Source organism: Benincasa hispida, chromosome 4 (assembly GCF_027475165.1).
Source record: "Benincasa hispida cultivar pf3 chromosome 4, pf3_genome.v1.1, whole genome shotgun sequence".
In the NCBI taxonomy this organism is placed as follows: domain Eukaryota; kingdom Viridiplantae; phylum Streptophyta; class Magnoliopsida; order Cucurbitales; family Cucurbitaceae; genus Benincasa; species Benincasa hispida.
Window position 1 is genome coordinate 25,364,332 of NC_143481.1, and position 16,073 is coordinate 25,380,404.

Genomic DNA, 16,073 nt, shown 5'->3' on the forward strand with positions numbered 1-16,073 from the left:
AGGCACTTATTGTAGGCTAAGTAACCTCAACATTTTCCATATATTTTTTTTAGATTTTATTCATTATAATTATAAAAGGAAAAAAAAATGCAATGGGTAGCCTTATTGGCTAAACCCCGCCTCTGTGAGATTACATGAACATTTTAATCCTGGGCCTACCAAGAAGTTGTGTGTTCAAAGATTTGAATGAATTTAATAAAGAAAATGCTTATTATTATCTCAAGAACCTGGGCCTTGGGGTGGGGACCTCTTAAGAGTAAAATCAAAACAAAAACAAACAAACCAATGGAAAAAATGTGTTATTCAACAAATAACTAATTAGATCTCCACCCAATCAACAGCTATCAAACCTTATTCATCACTCTATTAAGCAATCCACTAAGAATAAGAATAACAGCTGGGAAAATTCATCGTAGCTGTCTCATAATGGCGGTTGGACGTGGATTAAAAAATCTACATGCCTCTTAATAACCACTCATGTAAATTCAAAATAATCCAATAGTAACAACCACATTGTGCCGGCCTCACCAAATAATTTGACATTAATAGAAATCAAGAAATTGGATTTCTTACCAATTAATTTCCAAGGAGTTGGGTCTGATTTTGTTCATACTACCACCTTCAATCCCCTTCTACTAATTATGAATGCATAATTAATTGATTGTGTAACGATGACATTGATACCAATTGACTCTCATCAGAAATCAACGACTGAATAGCTTCAAATCATTGAATAGCTAAATCTACTCTAACCTAACCACCTAAACTTTTGAAGGTCAAAATAATTTAATACCTACTTCCAGAAGTATTAAGAAAATATCTACACAATGTCAACATTTCATATTAAGGGAGAAAAGTAACCATAATTGATAAGGCAATAAATAGATTTAGCTTGTTCTAAAGATCCTCAAGAAGCACACAGAAAGATTTACTCAATTACGAGATGGGACAAAATTTATATGTCAAAAGCCCTCTAGCTCCCATGATATTAAATATAAAAAATTCATCGAGACCCAAATTGACTAACTAAATTCACAGGGAGGAAAAGGAAGGTTCAAACCAATTTTGTAGGACATAACTCAGGAGTTGAAAGGTTACTTCTTGGTCTGAGTTTGAGTGATTAACCTGGTAAGAACATAGCAATCTGGCGGGGTAATGTTTGCGTAATAGTTCTGAATGGTTTCTGTAATCTCAAACCCAAATTTCTTATAGAAATTGATGGCGTCATCATTATTTGTCTGAACATGCAAATAGATTTCAGTAATGTTTTGCTTTGAGCAGAGATCAAGGACATGATTTAACAGCCTACCACCTGCATTAAACCCATAACATAAAAAAACAAGCAACTAAAATCTCCTACCAAAAATAGTGGAAACTTCTCATTTCAATCAAAAGCTTTTAAGATACTTATTTTGCGCATCTTGTACCCTAAATCAAAAGCTTTCAGTAATTTTTTAATTCTTCAGTTATTCTACGATTACTAGCAAATGCCAGATGACCAAGGGAAGAATGATCTAACAGAACTAATAAATATTAGATGATCTCTTAAAAGATGGTAAAATATTTGGAGAAGAGCCAACCAAGATCAGGGCAGCCATCTAGTTAGTTGGAAAGGACTGCTCTTCCTCTCTCTTTTGGAGGTCTAGTTATTGGGCACCTATGAAGCACAGATACTTCATGTAAGGCAAAGAATCCGTATCAAACATGTATCGGATATCGATACTTCCAGATACTTCCCAGATGCGTATCTGACATGCGATTTAACGTATAATTTCTATGTATACTTTTTTTTAAAGAAAAAAGACAAGCAACGCATCTAATCTTTCCCAATCTAAAATTAGGCAACCTATTTAGAAAGCTCACTACTTGAGTTCAAAACTAAAAGGAAATAAATAAATAAAAGACCAAACCCTAGAATCATCTAATCTTCATCTTCACATTTGAGTCCCCACAAAGTCCACCAAAATATAAACCATTTGGATATCTTCAATAATTCAATGAAGAAGTTCTTCGTTTATCTTCATACTTCTCCCTCTAATCTTCTTCTTCTTCTTCTTTGTAATATGAGTCACTTTTCTATTGCATTTTATTAACTATTATACTTCAATATCTTAGATGTTACTTTTTTTGTATTGTATTTCGGTGTTTGTATTCTATTTTGTGCTATTGTTATTAACTTGTATGCTAAATTTATCTATATCCTAGATTTTTTTAAGAAAAAAAAATGTATTTCAATGTATCAGTATTCTCGTTTTTTAGAAATATATATATTAAAAATATATATAAAAAATGGCATATCCTTAGACGTATCCATATCTTAGTTTTTTAGAAACTGACGAACACCGTATCCGATCGTATCCGTATCGTGTAATCGTATTTGTGTCTGTGCTTCATAGAGAACAACACTCTCCTAGTCAAATGGAGTAGGAGATTCACTAATAAGGGAGGGTCATTAGCCGCAAATATGGACAAATTTGTTTGAAGATCCAGAACTGCAATAAATAAAAGGATACTACCAATGGTCTATTACTGCCAAAAAAAACGCCTTGTGGGAAAATATTTGGGTTGATTCCACCCCTGCACCTCATTCCTGGACATTTGTGCTATCTTCAACCATAAACAAGCAGTAATTACAGTAGTTGGAATGACAAAAGTTGTAACTGGGATTTGCATCTAAGCAGTAATTTCTATGATCTGTGAGTCTCCAAGCTAGTTTGTACACACCTTAACTATCTCATAGGTCAACTCATCTGATCCTAAATATTTATGTGTCAAGAAAAATTATAGAATATTAAATTCTTAGGCAAAATACACTCTTGGTTTTGATCCCTAAGACTTAGGGTTGATGTTTATTTGGTCTCTGAAGTTTCAAAACAAACACTTTAGTCTGTCCCTCAAGTTTGCAAGATGATTCTAAATGGTCCCCAACTTAACTTGAAGTTAATAGAATGATGACTAGACCGTTATGTGTTGACGTGGATGTTAATTATATTTGATGATGTTTGATTACTTGGAAAATATAATTACAAAATTAATTTAAGAAAAGTTAAAAGAAATATAAAATAGGTTAAATTATTAAAAAAATCTATCTCCTCATCATCCTCCAATTACGTCCATCGCAAACTTGTCGTCACCGTCGCACCACAATAGCTGGGTTGAAGAACAAAACTGGTGGAGTAAGAGAATTAAATAGGTATTTTCAGGCTGAAAAAAGTGATTCTCATTCTGAAAAAGAAAAAGAATGTAAAAACTAAAAAGCCCATTTTCTATAAAAACAATGGCCACTTTTTTCCTCACTCTAGTCCGAGCAACCTCCTCCCCCAAATTCATTTCAATCATAATTTCACGAAGGTGATCACCTTCCTGTTCCATTTTCTCATAAATCCCCAAATTCATGTTATCTACACTTCATAGATCACCAAAACACCAAACAAAAAGAATCCACCAATGACAGTGACTATTCCATCCTCAACACCAACATAATTTCAAATTTGGCAAAAGCCCCAAAATAATTTGGAATTAGGCAAAAACTAGGTATAATTTCGAAATTGGCAATCGACAATAGCTCTAGCTCCACTACGGTCCAGCCATCGAGGTTTCAGTGGATAATACTGGTGCGACACGTGGATCAATGGGAAATATCTATTTTACTAGTTTAGTATACCGACCTTGCTTTTCGATCAATGATTGGGATTGGGAAGCGACCACGACTGATCCTTGATTTCTAGCTTGTGTTGGACCTAAGGAGAGGCTTGGAGAAGATTAGCAGAAACGGTCTTTTGAATACTTAACCTATTTTATATCTTTTTAACTTTTCTTATATTAGTTTTGTGATTGATTATTTTCCAAGTAATCAAATACAATTGAGACATCATCAAATATATTACAATCCATGTCAGGACGTAGCAGTCTAGTCATCATTCCATTAATTTCAAGTTAAGTTAGGGACCATTTAGAATCATTTTGCAAACTTGAGGGACTAAAGTGTCTCTTTTGAAACTTCGATGACCAAATAGACATCAACCCTAAACTTCAAGGATCCAAGTGCATTTTACCCTAAAATCTATGTAGGTGGCTACTATGGACTGAACTCATTTTCTTCAAGTCCTTTATTATACCTATGATGGTTGTCTAAGGAGAAATAGATTTTACAAAGAAATTCAAAAGTAGAATCCATCTTAGGGAAAAAGTGAACTCGGTGAGCCTCATAAATTCCAAAGATTGGATGGTTCAGCCCCAAGATAAAACTGAGAACTTCAAAGTAAAGTCAGGTTTGCGAACAGTTTCTCAATGTCACAAAAGTTGAAGAGGCTTTGAGCAATCAGATCATGTAAAGGAAAAATCCGAAAGAATGAAATATTCCTTCTGTGGGCAACAGCCTACCCATCCCCCCAAACACTTGCAGTCTGTGACTAAAAGAAGAAACTCTCGACCATATATTTTTGCATTGCCTTTTTACAGCAAGAGGATGCCTTTTCGGGGTTAAAATTTTTAATATCTTCTCTGTTTTTCAAGATAAGCATGAATTTTGGCTTCCTAAGGCTCTCTATAGTTGGTGGCTGTAAGATAGAGCTAAAGTGTATTAGAACTGTGAAGTTAGAAATTTCTTATGGAATCTTTGGTTAGGAAGAATCAAATGATAGTCCAGACAAAGAAAAACCGTATGAACCTTTTGGTGAACTTGTACAATACATACCCTCAAGTTGGAGTGCCCTTCACAAGAAAGCTCTTTTGTTTTTTTTTTTGGTAAAAGAACACAAGAAAGCTCTTTTGTGATCACAGCTTTCTGTGTGTGTGTGTGTGTGTGTGTTCTCTATAGGGGCTTTCTCTTCCTTGGCCATAAGGTTGTTACCTCTTTTGTTTTTATTTTAATTTACCCGGTCTCTTATTTTTTGAAAAAACAACAAAACCAAAAAATAAAAAATAAAATAAAATAAAATAAAAAAAGAACAAAATCTTAAAAGAGATATGAAGTTGTTACTTACCGATGCCTAGTCCGCGGTAGGGTGCTAGAACACCCAGGGTCATGATGTAGACACGTACAGATCCATGTTCTTTCTTCTCAAGGCGACATGCAATGGAGCCAACACATATATCACTGTAGTATGCTGCAAAATCAATAGAAATACTTAGTTTTAGCCTTTTGGAATGCTATAGCACAATTGGAAAAGGAGTATTACAATTTTTTCCTTAATGCACAACAATCACCGTAATAAGGTAGATGAAACGGAAATTATTAACCATTATACTGATTCAGTTTTTAAGTATGACACAAAAATTAACAGGATAATCTTAATTTTTATGAAAAACATGATAATCTTATGGTGGATTAGGCATGCTGCAGCCTGCAGGCCTACTAGTCATCAAAGTACTGAAATGTCAAGCGAAAGATTTTAAAAGGAAACTAGATTGTTCTTTTTCCTAGGCTATTTTTTGCATAAACATGCAAGTTTGCAATGAAAAAACAGTGCAACGAGTCAAAATTGAAAATGCACAATGCAAATGATGGGACCTGGGAGAAGCAATGTCAAACTAATAGATGAAGAAAGTGAATTATCATTGAACGGAAAAGGAAGTGAACGCCGAAAAAGAAAAGGAGAAAGATAACTTTAAGAATTGGTGTGGTATGTGGAGCCAGAGAAGTAGCATAGTCATGAAACACCTGCACGCAGTTTTAATTTTTCCCAATCAAATGAAAAGGGACTTGGTGAATTAGCAAGGAATATTTTTAACTTATTTGTAACACTGCAAATGATGAATGAAATGCAAAGCTATATTTTAACATTTCAGAAGCGCATGAAAACAATATCTACAATTTATAAGGAAATTGGTTTAGGGATAATAAATGTTATGAAGCTAGGAACAAAAACCATGCATGCCATTGAAAAAATGCTCTCATAATACAAAGTGTACAGATTCAAAAGATTACAAAGTTTACATGATACAGCAATAAAAAACATATTGATAAACCGTCATAGATGGTCTCATTGATCAAGTAGGTTCTCTGAAACAAAGATAATTAAAGGTCATGAGTTAATGCTTGACATGCATTCCTAGGTTCAGCTTTTTTAGGGTAATACTTATAGTGGATGAAGATAATACAATTACGAGTGGAGATTGTTTAAAAAAGCACCCATATCAAACTGCTAGAGCAATAATTAGCTGTAATAGTGAGAGCACATGAGGATCATTCCTGCTATCCATGAAGAAAGATCAAAATATTCATTCCAACAAGATTTTCACTTAGGAAAATCACTGGAAACATGAGAAATACAACAACGAAGAAACTGAAAACTGGATTTCCAATGGACCCCACGAATGTCTGGTTCTCCATGATCAAACCAGCAAGAGAGAAAATAAATAAATATACAAAACACACAGTTAGAAATGAATCGAGAGCAGAACCCTTTCCACACAATGAAAACAAATTTACAGTGGTTCCACATGATGACAACAGCAACCAAAATTACAGTCGATCCAGAGGACAGCTTCAATTATCTGAGAAGACTACTAATGGAGGTCCAACTTATTTTTCAAACAATTTATATATAGGTTTAGATTAATAATCCCAACCATGGGCTAGAGAAATCAAATGGAAAATTTTCAAAGACAGTAGAGCAACTGACAGCAGAACATTATCAAGCATTAATACTTAAACCCCTTAATTGGTTCACTCTCAAATTCATAAATCAATTAAAAGAACTTATTCCTTTAAAGCCACACAAAAACTTAAACCATTAGCTGTAAATAAGTTGGACATCTGAACCTCTCGTTCGAAAGGTAAGCCGTAAGCCCACCTAATCAATTTTTGTTTGGTTTCAAATAGTTTTTCTCTTATCCCTTTGCTATAACGAACACTAATTTGGCTTTTGAAGTCTGCAAGCTAGAAATGGTAATGAATAGAAATTCAAAATCCTACATTATATATAATGTCCCAAAGAGCATCTAATCAGAAGGAAAGAACGCCTAATCCAGAGTTCAAAGAGTTTTAAGACTTCAAAAACCAGCAACTAAACGAACTAAAACCACATAGTCAATGTTAGAAACCCCACAAACACTCTTCTCTCTTCCAAAATAAATAGTAACTAAATCCAAGACGATCATCGGCAGAATCACAAGCAGCAAAAACACACAAGAGGGAATGATAAAAGAACAGAAGAAGAAAGCAACGAAGAACCCAAGATGAGGAAATGAAGAGAAGCAGGTGGGGGGGGTGAGGTGAAGTGGATAGAAGAAGTATCAAACCTAGTTTAGTGAACTCGCCAGAGGCAAGGACATCGGCGTAGTACTTCTCGTTATAGCGAACAGGGAAGAGGGCTGTATTGAGTTTCTTGAGCTGCATCAAGTTCTTATCCCTGACTCCGTCGAGCGAAATTGGGACTTCGCGCCCCACCCCCATTGATGTTCGACGAAGAAAAACAAAGAAGAAGAAGAAGTTTCAGAGCTACAGAAATTTCTTCTTTGGAAGAGACGACGAAGTAAAACCGCTGGATCGTATCAATTGCAAATGATGAGTAGAAAACTTGAAATCTTCCGTTCTCCAATACGGTCATTTGGGCCTTCATCCAATCGTTTATTTCGGCCCATTTGCTCGACAGTAAAACTTTGATATCAAACGTAATCAGAGAAGAAAATAGGACTGAGAAAACAAAGTGAAAATTTCGAAAAATAGCAATTTTTTTTTCAAAATCATGAAAATAGAAAAACGGTCTTTTTAAATAAAAAATATTATTAGAAAATATCTAAAATACGTCTATATTCTTATAAGTCGCAATATTAACCATATTCTTATATAAGTATTTTATTACTACCCCTAGAATAGAACTCCTCTAGAATTTCAAATAAAATTCGGGACTTAGAATAATATGGCAATGATATAAGACATCATGGTGATTTAATTTTTTTGGGTCATTGGTACACCATTTCATATCGTAATTCTCGTCTAAAATTTTAAATAATTTATACTCCAAGGTAATTGTAAAACGTTTATGAAAGTTCATTAGTAATATTCTTTTTTTTTTTTTTTAAGTGTATAGGTATTTTTTTAAATAAATAGAAAAGTTGGAAGACATTTTTTTTTATGATTTAACGTTAAAAAATGTGTCTTCTAATATAACAAAATGGTTACCCTATCAAATTATTTAATTGTTGATATTTATAGTCTAAATGTTCGGCTATATGTTTCAACATATCAAATTATCTAATTAATTTAAATGTAATAATAACGTATATGTATGTATGTACAAGATAATTTTTAACATCCCTTATCTTTAATTGGTACATTTTTTGGGGAGATTTTCAAAAATAGAAAAATAAAGAAAACTATTTTCACAATATAGCAGAATTTTAATCATCTTTGATAGAAAGTGATAAAAGTCTATCAGTAATAAAAAACAATAGAAGTCTATCATTGATAGGTGTTGATAGAAGTCTACCAATATGTATTACTGGATTTTTTTTTTGTTATTTCTATAAATAGTTTGACATTTTTTCTTATTATTTGTAACAGTCTTTTTTGTTATTACTGTTATTTTTTTCATTGGTGGTTATTATAATTTCTCTCAATGGTATATATATATATATATATATATATATATATATATATATAATGAATGAAGAGAGAAAGTTTAATTTTTTACTTTCCTTTTTCCTGCTAATATAGTATCAGATGAATAAAAATCCCTACGTTTTCCCTTCTTTATGTACGATAACGATGACCCTCCCTGATCCAAATCTTCCTCCTCCGATTGATCCGATGTTTGTTGCATCTTCATCGGCCAATCTTCCGGTCTTCAGTTTGCAACTTTCTCATCAAGATCAATACAACCCATATGCCCTTCATCACAGCGATACCTTTAATCTCGTTCTTATTTTAGAACTACTCGCTGGTGACAATTACGTTTCTTAAAGCAGATCGATGATTCTTGCCCTCTCCATCTGAAATAAGCTAGGTTTTGTCGATGGATCAATCCTTTGACTTATAAGTGAACTTCTTCCTCCGTGAATACGCAACAATAATGTTGTTATAGCTTGGATTTTGAATTTCGTCTTCAAAGGAATTTCATCCAGCATCCTCTTCACCGAATTGACTCGAGCAATATGGCTTGATCTTCAAGATCGCGTACAAAAACAAAATGGACCATGCATCTTCCATCTGAAATGTGGATTATCCAATCTCAAACAAGAACAATATTTTGTCACCATGTATTTCACCAAAATGAAAAGCCTCTGGGATGAATACATGTCTTATCGCCCTAGATGTACCTGTGGAAAGTGCACTTATGGTGGAGTAAAGTCCATTGACGACTTCATTCAATTTGAATACCTCCTCTATTTTTTTATGGGACTAAATGATGATTTCAATCATGCTCGTTCTCAAATTCTTCTCATGGACCCTGCTCCAATAGTCAACAAAGCATTCTCCCTTGTTGTTCAACAAGAACAACACCACTCTGTTGCAAATCATCCTTCCTCGACAGTCACACTTGTTATACATAAGCCTGATAATACCTTACAGCAAAATAATCACCAGTCATCTTCAAAACAGAATAAAAATCGACCTATTTGTACCTATAGCAACATTCCAGGCCATACTGTTGATAAGTGTTATAAAATCCATGGATATCCACCTGGCTACAAACATAAAGGTTGATCAAATCAGGTTCATAAACTCAGTTCTGCTTCCACATCTTCCATCAATTCCACTGACTCTTTACTACAACCTCTAATACTACATCTGGAACTATGATCAACAATGATACTCTTTAACAACTTTTCAATATGTTTCAGCCAAAGCTTACTATGGCCAAATGTGATGTTGATTTAGTGACACATGTAGCAGGTATTTGTTCCCAAATTGTTTCTAAACATGAACAGATAATTTATTTCGGGGCTTCCACGCATATATGTTTTCAAAGCATTTGTTTAACGAGTTAAAGCCAACTAGCACATCAGTTATTCTGCCTGATAACATAAGAATTCTGGTCTATTTTCGTGGTTCCATCACACTATTTGGATTTCTTAATCTTCAACGTGTCCTATATGTACCTAAATTTCAGTTTAACTTGCTTTCTATCAGTGCCTTAACATATGATGATAACTTGTCTGTACACTTCTCCATTGATTCTTGTGATATTCGGGCAAAGTCCACTTTGAAGATTATTGGCAAAGGCAGGTTGTGTGATGGTTTGTACATTGTTGAACAACCACACACAACTGATGATACCCTGTAAGCTGTATCAATAAAGGCTGCTTCGATTGTTTCTTCTTCCATATGTCATGCTAGGCTTAGACATCCATCCATTTCTCATTTATCCATTTCAAAACATGTTTTGAACCTTGATTCTCATCTACTGAATAGTACACATCCACGTGACATATGCCATTTAACAAAGCAAAAGAATTTGTCTTTTGAGTCTCATAATAATAGGTCATCTACTGTTTTTGAGATTCTTCTTGTTGATATTTGGGGTTCTTTTTCTACTTGTACTCATGTTGGACATAGATATTTTCTTACTTTAGTAGATGATCATAGTAGATACACTTGGGTTTTCATGTTGAAAAACAAGTCTGATGTTTTGAGAATTATACCTCAGTTCTTTGCATATGTAAAGATTCAATACAATAAGAAAATCAAAGTGTTTCGTTTTGATAATGCCCCCGAGTTATCCTTTACTGATTTTTTCTTACAAAAAAGAGTTTTACATCAATATTCATGTGTGGGTAAACCAGAATAGAACTCAGTTGTTGAATGCTAGCATCAACATTTGTTGAATGTTTCCAGAGCCCTGTTTTTCCAATCTTGAGTTCCTATCAAATTCTGGAATGCGAGTGTGTTTTAACTGCAACATATCTGATTAATAGGACACTCTCACTTCCTCTTGCTTGGAAAATACCATATGAGTTGCTATAGGGCAAATTGGCCGATTATTCTATGTTACGGACCTTGGTTGTTTATGCTTTACCTTCACACTATCCAATGGTCGATATAAGTTTGGCCCAAGAGTTGTACCTGCTGTCTTTATTGGTTATCCACCAGGTATGAAGGCCTACAATCTATTTGACATTAACAATAACAAGTTTTTTATTTCCCGTGATGTTGTCTTCCATGAAAGCATGTTTCTTTTTCATAAAGTCACCTTGGAAAATGAGCAAAATGACCATTTTAATAACGTTGTCCTACCTATAGCCTTTGACATTGATGTCTCATCCCATTCATCTTATCAACAACCTTCATATCCCAGCACTACTGAACCTATTTCTCCTGTCATTCACAATACACCACCCCTCTGTTCAGATCCTCAACCTTCCACCCAACATACTATTCAATCACTGTCTCCAAACATTGAGTTTCCTTCCCTCCCAACATTAAACCAAAACAACATCTCTTTGACTCCACCAATCTCATCTTCTCCTTTCCTTCTCTTTCATCCCAACAACCATCCTTACCAGAATCTCAGATTCCACAACCACCTATTCAAACTCGAAAAACATCCAAAACCTTAAAACCTTCTTCATACCTCAAAGACTATCATTATAATCTAACTACTAAGTTCTTTTTCCTAAACCTTTCCACATGCTATCCCTACACTCATCCTTCTCTTATGACCATATTTCACTTGTCTTTCGCACTTTATCTATTGCCTTTTCATCTCATTATGAACCTCGATTTTATCACCAAACCATACCTTATAACCATTGGAAGGAAGCAATGCAACTTGAACTTCAAGCCATGGGAGACAACGACACTTGAGAGGTTATTCCTTTACCTCCTTCAAAGCATAGTATTGGTTGAAAGTGGGTATACAAAGTTAAACACCGTGTGGATGGATCTATTGAGAGGTACAAGGCTTGCCTTGTTGCTAAGGGTTATACTCAACAGGAAGGATTAGATTTCATAGAGTCTTTTTCTCCCGTGGACAAGTTAGTAACTGTTTGGGTTCTTCTTGTTTTGGTTGTTACTTATTAGTGGCCTCTTATCCAACTTGATGTGAATAATGTCTTCATTCATGGAGACTTATTCGAAGAAGTCTATATGGATCTACCACTTGGTTGTACACCTGTGACTTCTCAGAATGGAAAGCTTGTTTGTCGTCTAAAGAAATCAATCTATAGACTTAAACAAGCATCATGTCAATGGTTTGCCAAGTTTTTTGTTGCTTTAGTCTCTCTTAATTTCAAACAGTTTAAGGCTGATTATTCTTTATTTGTTCGAGGCTTTGGTAACACATTCCTAACATTACTAGTTTATATTGATGATATTATAATAACAGGTGCCAATATGCAGCTTATTGAAAAACTTAAGAAGTTGCTAAATGTCACTTTCAAGCTCAAAGACCTTGGTCAGTTGAAGTATTTTTTGGGACTTGAATTGGCTCGATCATCTCAAGGGATTTCTATCTCACAGAGGCATTATACTCTTCAAATTCTAGAAGATGTTGGTCTTTTTGGTGCAAAGCGTGTGAATGTCCCAATGGATCCAAATGTTAAACTCAGGAATTTTAAACAAGATCTACTGAATGATCCATCATCTTATAGGCGACTAATTGGGAGACTCCTATACTTAACCATTTCCAGACCAGATATTGTGTTTGCTGTAAACAAGCTTAGTCAGTTTGTGACTAAGCCTTATAAGGCTCATTTAACAAAAACTCTATCACTTGTTGAGGTATTTGAAATCAGCCATAGGGCAAGGAATTCTTATATCCCCTATAGAAACCTTCCAACTACGTGCCTTTGGGCTTCTTGTCCTAACACAAGAAAATCTACATCTGATTTTTGCATATTCATAAGTAATTATCTTATTTCTTGGAAATCTAAAAAGCAGACTGTGGTATCAACGTCTTCAGCCGAAGTTGAATATAGAGCCTTTGCTTCAACAACTTGTGAACTTGTTTGGCTACATTCTTTGCTTCATGATCTTCTTGTTCCTGTTCATCGACCATCACTGATATATTGTGATAACCAAGCTGTTGTCCATCTTGTCACAAATCCTATTCTCCATGAACAAATCAAGCATATCAAACTTGATTGCCATTTTATTCAAGATAAAGTTGTTGGTGGTTCTATAAAGTTGTTGTCAATCCAGTCTCACCACCAGCTTGCAGATGGATTCACAAAAACTCTCCATCACTCCGTTTTTCTGATATAATATCCAAGTTGGGCATGTCAAATTTGTTTAGTCCAATAAGAGGGGTATTAGTTATAACAGTTTTTTTTTTGTTATTACTGTTATTTTTTTCATTGGTGGTTATTCTAGTTTCTCTCATTGGTATGTATATATATAGTATATTCTGCACAACTTAATAAATGAAGGGAGAGTTTAATTTTTTTACTTTCCTTTTTCCTGCAAATATTTCTATCTACGAAAATTTTCTTTATTTTCTGCGTCTTTTCTTTTCTTTTTCCTATCTAATTTTACAGTAAATAAAAAGCCCTCCAATAATAATTGCATTTCTCACTCTTTTATTGTTATTTTTTTAAAAAAAAAAAATATGGCAACGTTTTACGTTTTATCTTTTAAAAAATGTACTTAATGTCTTATTCTATTTTATTTTTAAAAAATTAAAATTATAAATAAATATAACCCCTACTACTTTTTCTTTAAAGACATATACTGCTTTCTTTAGAAACATTAACTTCTTAGGTCTATGTCAAATGAGTTTCCATATGCAGCCCAAAAAAAAATATTGCTCTTTCTATAAAATATATATATATAAGTGTGGTGTTTTTTTCTTTTCATTTTTCTATTATTCTTTTGAAATAATGTTTTATGTAGGTTAGTCAGTTTTGGAAGAAAATTCTATATTTCATTAATATTTTAAAATTTGATTTTTTTCAAAAATGACTTTTAGGGTTAATTTTGGACAATTATACTATTTTTTATTTATTTATATTCGTTTTTATAAATTTTTTACTATTTTTGAAGTTATTTTAATGATGAAAAGAGAAAATACATTTATTATAAAAAGAGAAAATACATTCAATATAATTTTTCTCATTTATCAATTACAGAGAAAATATATATTTATTAGATTTTTTTTCCTATTTTTCAATTCGGAAAAAATGCATTTAATGAAATTTTATTTTATATTTACGTGAAACTTATTGGCTTTTTTTACGGATTAATGATTATTTTAAATATACCTTAGACCATTTTTTACAGATTTATGGTTATTTTAAATATATTTTATAACATTTTGTTAGGTATTTGAAAATATTTTAACCAATATATAAAATATTCTACCGTTTATAAAATAGAGATTGACTCAATGTTTGACATTAATTACGGTATAAACCAATATATGAATTATACTACAGTACATAAATCTTCATAAATTTTATTTACACCACAGTATATATATCATAATACATGAAGTCTAAAACAAAAAAAAGACACTATCGTTTATATCAAATAAACGAATACATATATCATAGTATATATCAAATTTCCTATAGAAGCTAAAAAAAGTACATATATATCACAATATATATAAAAAATAGGAAAAAAATAAAACTAAAAGTTGAATTGAGTCCATCGTTCGCTTGCTCCGAGTCTGCCATCGTCGTTCATTTGTTCTGAATTTATCATTGTCGTTCGTTTGCTCCGAGTTTGCCATCATCGTTCATTTGTTCCAAATCCGTCATTGTCGTTTGTCCACTCTGAGTCTGTCGTCACCGTTCTTGCTGTCTCGTGCTCGTCTCGTTGCCGAATCGCCCCACGCCATCCATCTCCCACTTGTAACTCTCACCGCCAGAAGGAGAAAAGAGAGAAAGGGATAAGGAGAAAAGAGATGGAGGAGGAAAAATGGCCTCGAAGCATGGGGGAGAGAATATATGCATGAGGGAGAGAGGGTTATATATATATATAAACACACATATGACGTAGGTGATGATTAAATTGTAAATAGCTACTAATTAGTGAAAATAGGGCGACCATCATGTCTTTTTTTTTTTGGTAAAAAATTGAAATGTTCAATATGAATTTATCTAGTGCGTGTAAGATTTTTGTTTGATAATTAAAATGAAAAACTTTATCTAATTAATATCTTATTTACTAAGCTATGTTTAGATTAACAATAATTTATTAACATAAATTATGGTAATGATATAAATATATTATATAGGATAATCAATAAAATTTACTAATTAAATTATATATTGGTTAACTAATTCTATATGGATTTTTTTTTATTGTGTATCTGTAACTTTTAAACTCTTATTTAGTTAAATACAGTTCAGTGATTGGGATTTAAATGTAATTCTTTTATAAGTATGGAAACTAACTAGTTTTTAGTCCTTAATATTTTAATTTAATTTATATTTGATTATTGAGATTTCAAAATAGATGTTCCGAAGATATTGAATTTGATTTTTAATTGGTGTTTAACAATGGTTTTCAAGAGCCATCACCAAAATTTTAAAATAAAATTTAAAAAAATTAATCCGTTGACTGACAACTTCTGGAAGGAAAATTTCTCATGAAGATATATCATATTACATATTTGACTCGCCCCAAAATTTATACATTTCAAAACCGGTTGGATTCTCATTATTTTAATTTATTCAATTCCACATGTTTTCTTTTCCTCATCGCCCGTCCGTTTTGTATGAAATCTAAAAAATAAAAATCAAGATTTCAATAAAAATGAAGTCTATTTTATATATTCATATATGAATTATCGTTGGTAACAAAAGTTAAATTATAATTTAAATAATGATTTAAAATGTATTTGATACTATATTTATAAATAATAAAATTAATTATAATTACCACTAAATACTAGTTGAAGATTGACAATAAACTATTACTAATTTATTTATGAACATATTTTATGTCAAAAGATTATATATTTATTTTTGCAATATTATATAATTTATAATATTGCAAAAATTATTCCTAAAATATGGTAATATTTACAATTTCACTCTCAAACTTTCGAATTCTATAAATCAATTTCATAGACTTTTATGTCAATAAAAATAGAGCTCAAACCCAGGATGATTTAAAACACGTGAAAAAGAAAGATAATAAGAGTCACCAATATGGAATTGACTGAAATAAGAGAAGAAAA

General features: G+C 32.6%; 2 protein-coding genes across 2 annotated transcripts; one reads left to right on the top strand and one right to left on the bottom strand.

Annotated features, from left to right (window-relative positions):
• Positions 1 to 821: 821 nt before the first annotated feature.
• Positions 822 to 7,580, bottom strand: LOC120075007 (Acyl-CoA N-acyltransferases (NAT) superfamily protein). The gene is made up of 3 exons (XM_039028142.2): positions 7,246 to 7,580; positions 4,986 to 5,108; positions 822 to 1,312 (listed from the first exon to the last, which is right to left on the bottom strand). Exons 1-3 carry the CDS (start codon positions 7,397 to 7,399, stop codon positions 1,095 to 1,097), a joined length of 495 nt encoding a protein of 164 aa, XP_038884070.1. The 5' UTR covers positions 7,400 to 7,580; the 3' UTR covers positions 822 to 1,094.
• Positions 7,581 to 8,713: 1,133 nt separating this feature from the next.
• Positions 8,714 to 9,652, top strand: LOC150036599 (uncharacterized). Its single transcript, XM_090313185.1, has 2 exons — positions 8,714 to 8,888; positions 9,030 to 9,652. The coding sequence occupies exons 1-2, from the start codon at positions 8,714 to 8,716 to the stop codon at positions 9,650 to 9,652; spliced, it is 798 nt and encodes a 265-aa protein (XP_090169311.1).
• The last annotated feature ends 6,421 nt before the right edge of the window (positions 9,653 to 16,073 follow it).